Source organism: Carcharodon carcharias, chromosome 17 (genome assembly GCF_017639515.1).
Source record: "Carcharodon carcharias isolate sCarCar2 chromosome 17, sCarCar2.pri, whole genome shotgun sequence".
Lineage (NCBI taxonomy): Eukaryota > Metazoa > Chordata > Chondrichthyes > Lamniformes > Lamnidae > Carcharodon > Carcharodon carcharias.
Window position 1 is genome coordinate 14,552,074 of NC_054483.1, and position 16,069 is coordinate 14,568,142.

The following is a 16,069-nucleotide window of genomic DNA, read 5'->3' on the forward strand; positions in this document are numbered from 1 at the left end:
CTCTTTCTTGGACTCGAACTCAAGTTCTGTCGAAGGGTCATGAGGACTCGAAACGTCAACTCTTTTCTTCTCCGCCGATGCTGCCAGACCTGCTGAGTTTTTCCAGGTAATTCTGTTTTTGTTTTGGATTTCCAGCATCCGCAGTTTTTTTGTTTTTATCTCAATGTCTTATGGATGTTCGGTTTTGAGCTGTTCTCAATTTGTCTCATTTATCAAGGTTGTATGATAGAGCATGCTCTCAGTGCGAAGATGAGACTTTGGCTCCAGTAGGACTGTATGCTGGTGACTCCAACCAATACGGTCAAGAAAAGATGCGTCTGCTACAGGTATGTTGGTGAGAAGGAGTCAAGTAGGTTTTTCCCTTGTGTTGATTCTCTCACCAAATGCCATAATCCCAGCCTAGTATCTATGCACTTTAGGACCCAGCCAGCTCTGTCAGTAGCGGTGCTGCTGGGCCACTCTTTGTGAAGGGCATTGATGTCCCCATCCTGAGTACATTATGTGCCCTTGATGTCCTCAGTGTTTCTTCGCAGTGGTGTTTAACATGGAGGAATACTGATTCATCAGCTGAGGGATGGTTTTAGGTAATGATCAGATTGCAGTTTCCTTGCCCATGTTAGAATTGATGCTATGGGACTTCATGGGGTCCAGAGTCAATTTTGAGGACTCCCAGTGCCACTCCCAACAGTATACAACTGTGCCACCACCTTTGATGGGACTGTCCTGCTCATGGGAAATGGCATACTCAGAGATAGTGATTGAAGATTTTGCTAAAAGGTATGATTCAATGAGAATGACCATTGTCAGACTGTTGTTTGACTAGTTTGTGGGACAGTTCTCCCAGTTTTGGCACAAGTCTCCAAATGTTAATAAGGAGGACTGTACAGGTTTGACTGTGTGTCTTTGTGTCCAAATCTGATGTCTAGTTTTATTCTGGATGGTACATTGGATTTTATTCTCATCTTTGTCATAGCAGTTTCTACAACTGAGTGCCTTGCTACACCTTTTCAGAGGGCAGCTAAGAGTCATTCACATCACAAAAAGGCCAGCAGATTTCATTTCCTAAATAACATTTAATATATAAACCATACAATCATAAATATTATTAACTATGTTTGATTATGTCAAAAATGCAAACTCTTAAATCCTGTTAAAGTGTCCTATTTGTTTTAGCTAGTTGTTTGTGCTGGTAGCTGATGTCTGTTAGCACTGACTGCAAGTATCTTTGTCTTGGATGTTTCATGATGACTGAGCATTTGCCATTACTAATGTTATCAATAAACAATCTGCGTTGCCTACTTAAAATTCTATATTAGTTACATATAATATTACAATAAATCAGTTAACTTGCATTGATGTCATCAAATTTTGTCGATCATTACTTTTTTAGTCGAGTCTCGGACGCTTTTAAGCAAACACATGATTCCTGAGCCACCCGTTCCCCGTTTCTCTAAGGCAGATGGAGCTTTCTGTAATATTTGCACTGAGCTATTTTGCTTGGCTTTCTCTGCTTTTGCTTTCGCTGAAGTTATAGTGATATACCGAGTGACTACTGTGATGTGATAGTTCCTCAGATCAACAAGGGCAGCTATGCAATCATTGTAGAGCTCACAGAGAGCAAGATTGCAGCTAAGCACGATGTACTCTCGCACAGATGGACCTGATGCTATCGTCTGGATAAATGCCTTGTGTGATGGAGGCATGTAATCCCTCATCCGGTGTAGGAATTCAGCTGTAATTCCAAATATAGCATCAAATTAGATATCAAGATTGGAAACAAATGTTATCAGTGTTGATTTTACAGAAAGTGCTGTAAATACTCAGCAGGTCTGGAAACATAAACGTCTGAGAGGAGAGAAAATCAGAGTTAATGTTCGGAGTCCAGTTCCGAAGAAGAGTCATATTGGATTTGAAACGTTAACTCTGGCTCAGACCTTCCAGTCTCCAGATCATCAGAGACCAAGCATATGAGCCAAGATGCACGTCAATATCCCTAGAAAGTCCTGATGCATTGACTCCGTGGGATTAGCCCAGGAAGTTTGAAATTCCGATGGGCAATTCCTCTGTTCCCCAGGACTCTCTGACAAAGTCTCCAAATCTGAGTTAGAGTCGGTGACTTTAGACAGTTCAGACTTATTACTGGATAGTTACCCAAGACATGTTAGACAGAAAAATCCTAGTCTAACTGGGTAACTATAAAATGGTACACAGGACCTGGGTAACTGCACAATTGACCCCCTTAGGCCCCTCGTCGACTCCCCCCCCCCCCCCCACCCCCCCCCCCCCCAACCCCTTCAACCACCCCCTCGATTGCCTGACTACCCTCTTACTCCAGACTCCACCCTGACCTGACTAGCCCATATCACCTGACTAGCTCCCATATCCAACTCTCCCCAGACTCCTCTGAGCCAATCTGACTAGCCGCCACCATGTGACTGCCCCTGCCCACCCTGACTCCCCGCCGACCTGAAACAACTGGCCTCCATAACCTTCCTCCCCCCGCGACCTGACTTGATTAGCCCTCACCAACTGCCTACCCACCCTGACTCCCCAACATCCCGTGACCCATCCTGAATAATCCAATCACGCGACTCCTCCTCAACCCCCTGATTCTCTCCAACCCAACCTGACTAGCCACTGCCATCCAACTCTTCCCCAACCAACCCTACCTGACCATCCCCCACCACCTGACTAAGCCCCGACACTGTGATTCTGCTCCCAATCACCTGATTTCTTCCTGTACAATCTGACGAGCCCCTAATCTGATAACCCCACCCGGCCTGACTACCCACTTGCCACCTACCCACCTCCAACCCTGCCACCCTAGCTACTTTTCACCCTGTCAGCTTACCGACCTATTACCACCTTACCCACCTGCTACTCTACCCACCTGCCACCTTACCACCTCCCCCCACCTGCCACTCTACCCATCTCCGTCCCTACTACCTCACTGACTTATCCACTTACTCACCCACCTACCCGTCCTACCAGCCTACCCATCCACTCATTCATCCACTCACCCATTCACTAACACTCATACTGGACATTTAAACTACCTTAAGGCAGCTAGTGCCATAAAAATTGGGTAGTGGCTTCTGTGCTGATTCCTGAACTGAGGGAATTCTTCAGTATTGTGGATCGGAAGTCAAAGCAAGTAAAGTGGGAAGATTTCTGTCCGATCAGCATGGGACACAGAGATCCCACCTTGATTGAAATTTTTGGGCCTCTATTTCTCTCTTCATAGATGCTGCCAGATTGCTGAGGTTTTCTAGCATTTCTGTTTTTATTTCAGATTTCCAGCATCCACAGTAGTTTGCTTTAATTTTAATTATAATTTTCTAAAAAGGCAGCAATGGTTGAGCAGATTTTACGTATAAGCTGCATAAGGCAACGCTCGTAAATGCTATTTTGCAGTCAACAGATCACTTTCATTATATGAATTCAATCTGCCTGGAAGCATTATGTTTAATTTGATTACAGTTGTTTACTTAGTATTGTGAGATCATGGTTTTATGCTTCTTCGTATGGATTCCAGCTAAAAAGTATTGTTGGCTTGCTGAATGTGACATTGATACTATGAAGTGAGTCAAACCTGTCTGTTAGATAAAGACAGTACTTAACAGATTCACAGCAGTAAACCTTACTGCTAACATTTCTAAAGACATAGCAGCTAAAATTTAAAAAATAGGTTCCCCATCGATAGAAACGAAGTGACAACAGAAATCACATTAATTGACAGTAACAGTTTGAGGCAGGAGATGACTTTCAATTTTTCTAGTGCGCTCCTCAGTATTCTCTTGGTACATTTCAAACAACCTAAACCCCATTTGTTGATGCAAATCTGTCTAGTTAATTCATTTTTTTTGACCAATGTTGTCTCTCTGTTGTAATCTTAGAGGTGTTAGGAATAGGATAACCCAGTTAAACCCAGTAAAGGCATGTCACATTCATAACTTTAAATATGGACTCTGTTCATATGGAAGTTTCTAGAACTGCCTTTGATTTAAAATGCACACTGATGAGCTGTTAAGATGGCTACTAAGGTCAGATGACCTTTGCAACTTCAACATAGACTTATTTCAAGGTTCTGTAAAGTTCCTAATTGCATCACACAGGTTGGAGGCCTCTCCCTGGAAAGGACACCTCAAGACGAATACTATCCATGGAATTTACACTTGCTATTGTTTGAGGCTTTATCCAAAACACAAGTCCACACTCCATGTCTCCAATGTGGAACCCTAATAATGAGGGCTGTGTAGAAACCATTTCATCCTCAGTAAGTGTGAAAGACCCATCCATTATCCCCATTGTATAGCAATGGCTTTCAGCTAAGCCATTCTGGGTGGACACGACCAATATTGGTCATGTAACTGAATCCAGCTGGAAATAATGAGTTTTTATCTAAAGACCTAGAAAGATCTGGGCATTCTGCAGATAACACCAAACGCGAACGCAACTGCAGCAAAAATCTTTGCCTTTAAGAATCTGGAGGCTGAACATCTTAAAAAAGCCTCCCAGCCTCATTCCAAAACTCAAAGTCCATCTGGAAATAAATTAGACCTCCTGGTACAAAAACCACTGTGCGCTGCAGAACATTGATCTCTTTGAGGGAATCCTGCAATAATCCTGATATCCGACTTCAGCTATTTGAACCCATCTGAACGAAATTCAAGAGTGGAAATAGACTCCTTTCTTTATTGGGCCCACAGTGACTATTTTTCTTCCAGCAACCCAACATGTGAATTATGAACTATTCTTTTGGTTTACACTTGTAAAAGTATACAATTTTCTTTAACTGCGCCTTTCTTGTGTGTCTGGGAATGATTGACATAGCATCTAGGCTTTCGAAATGTGAATAAATGACTCTCTCTATTTAAGCCCATGAAAGTCTGCTGTTGGTTACTTAAATTGACCATATGCTAAATGGGCTTAGAAACACAGATCTACGTTTCCAAAAGAAAACAAGACTGATAGCAGACAGTAAGGGAAGAGAGTTGGGGTTTCAGTTTATCTTTCTTCCCCTATTGGTAACAATAAGTAACAAGTACCCATAGATGACCTTTTTCAAAGCAAAGTTGTTTCATCAGCTGGATTGTGGAGGAATGTCTTGCTGCCTTTGAGGTAGCCTCTGAAAATAAAGTACGCTAACCGCAATGTTTTAAGTAAATATAATGTATACTTTTCATAAATTGGCTGCAGTTTATTTTGGAAATCTTTTTGATTCGCTCAGTAGATTACCTGTTTAAGTAGTAGGTTGGTAGTGTCAATGGTGTCACCCATCTGTCTGTGTCTGATAGCCTTTGCCTGTCTTAAGGACTTCCATTTCTTGATGTCATCATGATAAAGCCGTGACTCTGAAATTCTTGCACATAAATGTTTAAAGAATTGGTCTGAAGTTCCTTTCTCCTATATTTCAGCAGCAGAATTAACACATTTAAAGTAATTTTATTGACACCTAAGCTAACATAGCGGAGGAAGGAATTCCAGACCAATTCATTAAACGTTATACACCCTCAAACCCATTTCATTTGAGAGCTCAAGTGTTTTTGTGTGTCCTGTGGATACATGCTCAAATGAAGCACTGGACCGTGCTTACCACTTTCCTCATTGTGACGTATTCCCAAAAATTCATCAATGGATTGCAGAGTGGAACTTTGTGCGGCACTTCCACCCGAGAAGTGCCTAGGTTTATCCCACACTCCTTCATACAACAAACCTTCGGGAAAGGCTGGATTATCCATCCATCTGCAAAAAAGTGACATGAATCACGGCACATTTCATGTGAACTTCAGTACACTCGTTTGACACGGTGATTCATCCATTTTGAACTCGGCTACGAAGATGATACTTGGAGTGCAAGGAACGTATTTGTGATTCAATTTTTTAAAAATATCAGGCTTACTCTGTGGTATCTTTTCTCAAAGCTCAAGCAGTTTATACAATATATTCAATTTCTGGAAGAAATATTGGATTTTAGTGAAATATCGAGTCCTGCTTTCTCCATCCCCCAAAAGATTGTTCTGACCTCTCCAGGTCATCAGTGTCTTTCTTAGCCGTCCATGAATAACAAATCCATCCATGAATAACAAAACTAAAGACAGGGACTTGCCAACTCTTCCACTTCACCCCTTGACTTCTGGAACTGCATAGTTGGGGAATGTTACTGTTACACATTCGTGAAGGCCTGTGTTGGTTATAAAACAACTGCCAAATCAGGCAACAGAAAGTCTGTTTTACAGCCTTCTGCTGCAACTGTAACTCTGTTAAGCAATGTTGCATATCCACTGGCTTGGTACCACCCACCATACTCTCCTCACTGGTTCACCCCACACCAGCGCATGCACCCACCACCTGGCACAGGCAGCGAGCAGCCCCCAGCTTGGAGTCAGCTTTATGAGGTTTTGGCACATAACCGACTGAGTGCACATGCAAAGTCCCAAATAGTCTTCAGGCTCATCGCTATGGAGAAGGACTGATACACCTTGATAGTATTCCAGTGTATTTATTCCTTAGATTTTTTGGAACCAACTAATAAATTGGCCCAAGACTTCTGATCAGAGCCAGAACCCCTGGGTCTGACACTGATCACACAGAAAACTACCCACTTAGCTGCATACATTGAAAAGGCTTTGACTTCCGATCCATGATCCTGAAGAACTTCTTCAGTGCAGGAATTCTCGTAAAGAGCGGAGAAGAAAATATGCACAGGAGCCAAGCCTCCTTTTTACGGCACTAGCAACCTTATTCTGGTAAGTGTTTAAAGATCCCCAAGCTTCTCAATGTGTTAGTGAATGGGTATATGAGTGATTGTGTAGGTGTGTAAGTGGGCAGGATGGCAGGTGGGCAGTGTAGGTGAAGTGGGTAGGTGGGTGAGTGGATAAGGTGGATCGTGGGTTAGTCAGGTCAAGTCGGGGGTCAGAGGGCTTGGCGGCTGGTGGGGGATAGTCAGGTCGAGTTGGAGGGGGAAGCCCTGGGGTCAGGAGGAGTGGGGGGATTGGGAGGTCGAGGTGGTCAGTTGTATTGTTAGGAGTTAGACTAGGATTTTTCTGTCTAACATTTCCTGAGTAACTACTCCGGACAGTTCCAACTTACTTACCAAAGTCTCTGACTCTAATTTAAAGACAGAGACTTTGTTGGAGGGCCCCAGAGAGCAGGGGAATTGCCCATTTGAAGTTCAGATTCCCTGGGCAATTTCCACTGAGTCACTGCATCCAGACTTCCCAGGATCCCGAAGTGCATATTGTGGGGTATGTCCAACTCCAACAACCTGGGGACCAGAAGATCTGGGACTATGTCTTAGAAAAAATGGAGATGCTTCTTGAATTGATAAGAGTACCTATACTTTTGTGTTCTGGCTTTAACAAAATAGTCCTGTTGAGCAAATCAACCATTTTGTGAATTCCAGCCCTTCCCTTGCTTCGTTTCCCCCTTGCAGGCCTTTCTCTCTTTCCTCACCCATCATATCCTCCACAAGTTCCAGGCTTTCCCCTTCCCCCTGTTCAAGGCCTCCCTTCACTCTGCCCCGCTTCCCCACAACTGATTCAGCACTGGGGCCTTCTCCCACTCCCATACCGAGTTCCAAGCTGCAGGTCTGGCAGCTAGGCAATTGCACAGCTGCAAACAAGATGAGTATGTGCAGCTCTAGTTGGGAAGAGTGGGATGGGCAGGCAGGGTGGGACAGTATTGAGCACATACTAATGCACATGTGCAGAAGAACAGTTGATGCGTAGGTTATCACTCTGGTGAATGGCTACACCAGTTGTCCACCATATCACTTCAAGTCTTTGTCCCTTGGATTTCATAAAGTGGAAATGAGGGCTTTATTGGAGGAATGGCCAGGGTAAAAGAGAATAATAGTTTTAATGGGGGTTTAGGACATTTAAGATGGATGTGAGTGTGCGGTTGAGCAAATTGGTAGCTGCAGAGCTGTTGTGAAAGGAGGACCAAATGCTAGACAGTTAAGATTTTGAAACAGATGTTGGACACAAGGAAGAAAGGGATGTGGGTGGAGAGAGATCCAAGAAATATTTCAGAGATGGCCTTAAAGATGATTTATATGATGTGAGTAGCAGTTAGGCCACATGAAATGGCAAGGGTTGGCCATGAGTATGGGTTGGAGAGTTTATGTAGAGGGGGAGATTAAGGGAGGATAGAAGACCAGTGAACTAATAGGAGAAAATGCTTGACGAATTTGGATGGAGGTTGAAATCACCTAGGGTGAGAAATCGCTTGATGTAGAGGCTGTGGGAGGAAAGCTGTGAAGATACCTAGATAAGAACATGTAATTATACAGCAATTGATGTACATTAAAATCATGTTGGGAACTATTGTGGATCATGGATCTTGACCACTTTTGGCTGTCAAGTTGCAGGGGTTATATTTTTGTTATTTTAAGTATTGCAGCAGAAAGATCTGTGAACCAGACAACAAGAGAGGAGAGAATTAATACAGCATCATCCTGCTGCAGTAATGAGCTTGTCTACAATTATTCCAGAAAGCAGTCTAATTATTATAACACTTTGCTTTAAATCTTTTGTGTATCCACAAGACCCAAATTGTTATCGGAACATAAAACTTAAGCTCTGCTCAAGTGCTGGGAAACAATTTATCCATGAATGTACCATTTTATTAAGTTGTTAAACTGCTTGCTATAAATTAGGATGTAAGAACTGTCATGATGTTCAGTTTCCCAAATGATGTAAATTCAGCAGATTACTGTTTCCCGTCTTGCATTCTAGTTGCTTCAACTAATGACAACTTCTTAGATAGAATCTAGGTTCTATGGCCAGAGCTATAGCAAACACAAGTTCAGATATTAAGGCAACTTGATTTAAAATCTTAAGACAAATTCAAGGCAAATTCAGCAGTGTGGGAATGCTAATAAAAAGAAACAAAGGGATACAAGGCAAATAAGGGAATATGAAAAATACTTGCAAGGGATGTTGAACCAAACCCTAACCCTATCAAACTATGCAAAACTAATATAATTGTTTTTTTACAGACTGGCTTTCATGGTCAGTGGCGAAGTGACAGCCGACTTCTAAGAAAGCAGCTCACAAAGATCCAATGATCCCTGTGCACGGATTTCCCCTTTTTCGACATCATTTTGAATCTGGTGCCAGACTTGGAGGAGTGAGTTCTGGTTAGAAACCCCAAATTTCTCTGAATGCAGCAGTCTTTTTTTTCAAACAGAATCCCCACTCAGATATCTGATTGATAAGCTTGGCTAAATTTCTAGCCCCTTAGGCTAGAGAGAATGAGTTAAGGTGGGTATGGTGTGGTTTGCAAGGTTGGGGATAAACCCATGAGGTTAGAGATGGATGCAGGGCAGAGATGGGGGATGGTTATCAGGCCAGTGATTGCATGCAGTGGGGTGGGGTGGTAAGTGACTGAGGAATCACTAGAATTACACGATGGCTTAAAGGTTTAAACTGTGGACAGGTTGCAGAAACAAAGCTTTTATTCTCTCAAGTTTAGAATTTGAAGGGTGATCCAATTGAAGTACAGTATTAAGAATGATTCATGTATATGATAAGGTCGATATAGAGAAACTATTTTTACATGGGGTGTTGTGAGACTGTGAAATGCACTTCCATTTCAGTTCATGATGAAATCAGGAATCAAATTTTAGCACAGAGGTTTATGGCTACCTGGAACTCACTCCCCCAAAAAGGCTTTGGTTCCTGGACCAATTGGAGTTTTCAAGACTAAGATCAGTTTTTTTTTTGCTTAGCCAAGGATGTAAAGAGATGTGGAACAAAGGCAGGCAAATAGATATTAAGGTAAAGATCAGCCATGATCTAATTGAATGATGAAACAAGCTTGAGATGCTGAAAGGTCTACATCTGTTCCTCTCGCTATGGCTGGAGTTCTGTGTGCAGTTTTGTGATGCACATTATTGGCAGGATGTTGGAGCATTTGAGATGTTACAACACAGATTCGAAAGGATACTGCTTAATATGAGGAAGTAAAAATATGAAAAAAGACTTGAAGAATGGGGCTTGCTTTTGGTAGACATGAGCTTGGGGAGGCAGTGGCGTAGTGGTATTGTCACTGGATTAATATTCCAGAGACCTAGGACAATGCTCTGGGGACCCAGGTTCGAATTCCACCATGGCAGATGCTGAAATTTGAATACAATAAAAATCTGGTATTATAAATCTGATGATGACCACGAAACCATTGCCAATTGTTGCAAAAACCCATCTGGTTCACTAATGTCCTTTAGGGAAGGAAATTTGTCGTCCTTACTCACCTACATGTGACTCCAGACCCACAGCAATGTGGTTGGCTCTTAAATGCCCTGTGAACAAGGACAGTTAGGGATGGGCAATAAATGTTGGCCTAGGCAGCTATGCCCACATCCCATGAACGAATTTTTTAAAAATATGGCAGATGCTGGAAATGAAGGAATTCTGGAACTACTCAGCACATCAGGTGATATCATTTAGATAACATTTCAGGTCGATGATCTTTCACCAGAACCAGATTAAGTAACTGTAGTAATGTTTAAAATTATGAAGAGATAGGACAGAGTGGATAGAACAAAACTGTTCTCATTGATTAACGGTTTTAGAATGATCAGATGTAGCTACGGGATTAAATGTAAGAGATGTATGCCAGAGAGCAGGAGAATTATTTTTACGTGGCGTGTTGTGAGACTGTGAAATGCACTTCCACTTCAGTTTATGATGGAAGCAGAAACCATGTCAGCATTTAAGAATAAATTAGACAGGCAGTCGAAGAAAAAGTCAATCTAGGAACGTAGAAGGCACATGACATTAGGACTACCTTTTTTTGTATTCTTTCATGGGATGTTAGCAAAGTCAGCATTTGTTGCCCGTCCTAACTGCCCTTGAACTGAACGTTTCAGAGGACAGCTAAGAGTCAACCATGTTGTTGTGGGTCCAGAGTCACATGTAGGTCAGGCTCAGGTAAGGCCGGCAGATTTCCTCCCCTTAAGGGACATCAGCGAACGAGATGGGTCTTTACGACAATCGATGATAGCTTCATGGTCACCATTACTGAGACTAGCTCAATAGTCCAGATTTATTGATTGAGTTTAAATTCCATCAGCTGCCATGGTGGGATTTGAATGCATGTCCCCAGAGTATTTGTTCAGATTACTGGTAGATTAATTGTTCAGTGACATTACCATTATACCATCATCTCCCCATCTACGGCATATGTAAAGAATCAGCATCAATGTGAACATGTTGAGCTAAACAAGCTGCTGGTGTGTTGCAATTTCTATGTGATTATACTTATTGGAAGTCAGGCACAGTGCTTTAAAAGTGAATACGTACCCAGAAAGAAAGAGTCGAATTATTCCATAAAAAGTGTCAGGATCCACATGCTCTAGGGAGAAAAGAGACAGAAAATCAGGTTTGATATGATGACGTGAACTAGAGACCAAATGGCTTCATCCATGGAATAATATTCATGTAGCAAGTAGCTGGGCTTTAGACTTAAGTCTGGCTAAAGTTTGGCATCCAATTTGAATTTAAGTTCACTGAAGTTTTGTTACATCCTAGCATTAAAACTGAAGAGTTATTAACCATCCTCTGAACTGAGTGCAGAGTTTAGAGTGGCAGGTATGCAGAACTGAACTAAAACCTCATTACAGTAAGTACTAGTTCTGAAAATTCTGATATCCATCATGCAACATGCAGACTAAAACCTTGTAAGTCTTTTTCTTAATTGAATCCTTCTATACATGGGAAATCTCAAAGGTCAAAGGAACCCTCCTCATGATGTTTCATACCCTTCAATAGCCTTATCTGTCAGAAGTGCTTCAGTCATCCTTTTCATCTTTTCAATAGCCATTGTTTTTCTACAAATTATAATAGAATATCAATATAGTTTAAATGATGATGCTATTTCAGGCATTTAAACAACCAATGGTAAATTACTCGGTCAGCATTACATTCGGATGAACAGGTAAGCCAATGTGTTTGAACTTACCATCCATCTTCTTGAGAGAATGATTCATCTTCCTAATTGATTTAGCCATATCTTGCAAAGCATTTTTAATTGAATCATCATCACGGTTCAATATTGCTTCAGTTGCAATGGAAATAGCCTGGGGAGGATGATAATGTAACATATCAATTCAAATAAACATCAGTTTTGATATCATGATGTTCTTCTTGAATGATGTCAACTGTGGCTCAGTTAGTAGCACTCTCACCTGAGAAGATTGTGTGTTCAAATCCCAATCCAGAACTTCAACACAATAATCAAAAACTGACATTTCAGCGCAGTACTGAGGGAGTACTACTCAGAACTTGAGGTGCTATCTTTTAGATGAGACCTCAAATCCGGGTGGAATTAAAAGATCCCATGGCACTCTTGCTATGCTTGCGTCATATAACCGCTAGCATAGGGAGGTGATGGATATTTTTTACTTTTAAAATAAAAGAACAACATGGCATATGGACAATTTACTTGACCCAAGATGGCTGCAGAGGGTTGTGTGACCATCTGTGATTTCTGAACAAAGGATTAACTCATGTCTGAACATGCTTCCAGAAAGTTCTTAAATGTCAATAACCATGCGTGGGGTATCCTCCCTTAAATGGACACACCAAGACGAAAATGATCTGTGGAATTCAGACCTTTGATTGTGGGCTGACCCAAAACTCAAAATCTATGGACTCCTACATTTACTGTCTGCAAGCTCGAAATTTAACAATGAGAGCTATATTTAAAAAATCAGTCAACTCGTAAGTAGGTGTGAAAGACCACCATCTGTTCTCCATTGTATTGCATTAGCTCAAGACTATATCATTCTGGGTGGACAATAGGCATATTGATCATTTGACCAAAACTAGTTACAGATAATAAATCTTATTACTCCAGGAACCTGGAGAACCAGTCAGTCTGGAAACCAACAGGGCAAGCAGGACAATTCCTCCAGCCAAAAGAATAGAACTCTGCCTAACAACTAGTCAACCATGCAGTGTGTGAGATGGACTGATTTATTTTCATCTGCAAAGATTTGCCTCTACATAAATTAGACCATAAACTTTTCTGGAAATCCAGAGAGTTCCAACTTCCCTTCCTCTCCAAAGAACCCATCCAGGCCTGCAATGTGTGTATTCCAAAGAACTATTTAACCACATTGTTTGCTTCTTGTTCTGTTGATAATTTAGCTGCACATTTTATTCTCTAGAATCTATCTTTTCTTGTCTGTGTGTGTGTGAGAGGGAATGAGTGTATTTGTTGTGTTTACACTTCAGGGAGTTCTGTGAATAAACATGATCTTTTCTGATTTAAACATATATGAAAGCCTGCTCCATGTTTATTATCGAAAATCACAACATTCAAATGTTTAAAGCACTCCCTCTAAATCCAAGTCTAAGATCCCCGCATCTTGTTGTGGATAACCGAGAGGTGAGGAAAAAGGGGAAAGTTATCCCACCATCTCTCTCTGTCCATAACACACTTTTTTTAAAGAAGAGTTATCTGTGGTGTGCTAGCTAATATTTAACCCTCAATCGACATAACTAAAAATGATTATCTGCTCATTATTACATTGCTGTTTGTGGGAATTTGCTGTGCGCAAATTGACTGCTGTGTTTCCTATATTACAACAGTGACGACATTTCAAAAGCACTTAATTGGCTGTAAAGTACTTTGAGGACATGAAGCATTTGTGAACGGTACTGTGTAAATGGAAGACGTCCCTCCCTCCCTGCATACTTAGAAAAAGTAATTTTGCTGGGTTTTATGTTTTATGGATGTCATGGTAATTGTGAATCAGGTAGTTTGGTGTATGAAAAATCAAAAACTTATCAATATTAACAAACTTCCAGTTCAACACGTGATGACATATTGGGCAGAATTGTCCCAGAAGTACAGTAGCAGGCGGGAAAAAGAACATTTTACCCGCCGACTGCAATGGCAGCTTTTCACACCGTATTGTCTCAATCCCACATCATTAATAATGCATTCCTGGGAAACTCGCTGTTTCAATGGTGAGCGGGCTCTCATTTGCCTGCCATGACGTCACCTTGCCGCTTCCTCATGTCGGACAACATTTTTACAGTGCAGCCACGTGAACATGTCTCAGTGCTTCCAGACAAGGTCTTCTGCAAAGAAGACACGGTCCTGAAAGGCAGGAAGACTGAAGTCCTCCCATGTTTAATGATGCATCCTTCGAGCACCTTTTGGACGCAGCAGAGGCCAGCTGTAATGTCCTCTACCCTCACTCTGGCCACAGGAGGGTCAGCAACATCACCAATCTGGCTTGGGAGCTGGTGGCAGTGGTGGTGAGTGCCAATATCCTGTAAAAGAGGACAGCCATCCGGTGCCACAAGAGGATGAATGATGATCTCCGTTCCGCCAGGGTAAGTCACCCTTCTCATCACTCTCAACTCTCACAATCACAAACCCATCACAAATTCACAGGGATCTCTCTCACTGCCCGTTCAAGGGACATCACCATTCACTCTCTCACACATACGTTCATTGTCCTCATCCCATCCATGGGATCACTCAGCACCCATACATGCCAGGCATACTTATCATCTGGCCGGGTAGGCTTCCCGCTTACACTCTCCCCATCGGTATTCATGCAGGACAAACTGGCACACAATAAGAATGAGAGGTCGCAGACTGGTGGAGGAATGCTTGAAATCAAGGTCCTCATGGACTTAGAAAAGAGAGCCATCCAGCTGGCCAGTGAAGATCCGGACTGTTCCTGTGCTGACGGTGAAGTCGGTGGTGCTCTACCAAGTTAGGATCCAGCAGCCAACCATGCTGTCAATGTTGTGTCCTGCCTCAAGACACTGACACACCGGAATTTAGAAGCGTTTTGAAACCTTTAAGATCCTGAGGGGTCTTGACAGGGTGTGGAGAGGATGTTTCCTGTTGTGGCAGAATCTAGAACTAGGGGTCACTGAGGGTTGTGAGTCTTTGGAACTCTCTTCGTCAAAAGGCGGTGGAAGCAGCCTTTTAATATTTTTAAGGCAGAGCTAGATGGATTCTTGATTAACAAGGGGTGAAAGGTTATTGGGGGCAGGCAGGGATGTGGGGTTGAAATTGCATTCAAATCAGCCATGATCTTACTGAATGGCAGAGCAGGCTCGATGGGCCAACTTTTTTTAAAATTCATTCACGGGATGTGGGTTTCACTGGCTAGACCAGCATTTATTGTCCATCCCTAATTGCCTTTGAGAAGGTGGTGGTGACCTGCCTTCTTGAACCGCTGAAGTCCATGTGGTGTAGGTACACCCACAGTGCTGTTAGGAAGGGAGTTCCAGGATTTTGACCCAGCAACAGTGAAGGAACGGCAATATATTTCCAAGTCAGGATGGTGAGGGACTTGGAGAGGAACTTCCAGGTGATGGTGTTCCCATCTATCTGCTGCCCTTGTCCTTCTAGATTGGTAGTGGTTGTGGGTTTGGAAGGTGTTGTCAAAGGAGTCTTGGTGAATTCCTGCAGTGCATCTTGTAGATGGTACACACTGCTGCTACTGTGCACCGATGGTGGAGGGAGTGAATGTTTGTGGATGTGGTGCCAATCAAGCAGGCTGCTTTGTCCTGGACGGTGTCGAGCTTCTTGAGTGTTGTGGGAGCTGCACTCGTCCAGGCAAGCGGGGAGTATTCCATCACACTCCTGACTTGTGCCTTGTAGATGACGGACAAGCTTTGTGGAGTTGGGAGGTGAGTTACTTATCACAGGATTCCTAGCCTCTAACCTGCTCTTGCAGCCACAGTATTTATATGACTAAACCAGTTTTTGGTCAATGGTAACCCCCCCAGACGTTGATAGTGGGGGACTCAGTGATGGTAATGCCATTGAACATCAAGGGGCAATGGTTAGATTCTCTCTTGTGGGAGATGATCATTGCATGGCACTTGTGTGGCATGAATGCTATTTGCCACTTGACAGCCCAAGCCTGGATATTGTTCAGGTCTTGCTGCATTTGGACACGGACTGCTTCAGTATCTGAGTCACCACGGATGGTGCTGAACGTAGTGCAATCATCAGCGAACATCTCCACTTCTGACCTTTTGATGGAAGGACGGTCATTGATGAAGCAGCTGAAAATGGTTGGGCTGAG

At 42.6% G+C, this 16,069-nt stretch overlaps 1 protein-coding gene across 2 annotated transcripts in view; it reads right to left on the reverse strand.

Moving 5' to 3' along the window:
- Positions 1–1,077: 1,077 nt before the first annotated feature.
- ido1 (indoleamine 2,3-dioxygenase 1) overlaps positions 1,078–16,069 on the reverse strand; it is a 73,350-nt gene continuing 58,358 nt past the window's right edge. For both annotated transcript variants that reach the window (XM_041210141.1, XM_041210140.1), the window contains exons 7-10: positions 11,965–12,082; positions 11,307–11,358; positions 5,597–5,745; positions 1,078–1,732 (exon numbers count right to left, since the gene is read on the reverse strand). In XM_041210141.1, coding sequence (XP_041066075.1) covers positions 1,362–1,732; positions 5,597–5,745; positions 11,307–11,358; positions 11,965–12,082 — 690 coding nt within the window. In that variant the 3' untranslated portion in view covers positions 1,078–1,361. The remainder of the gene's footprint in view (positions 1,733–5,596; positions 5,746–11,306; positions 11,359–11,964; positions 12,083–16,069) is intronic.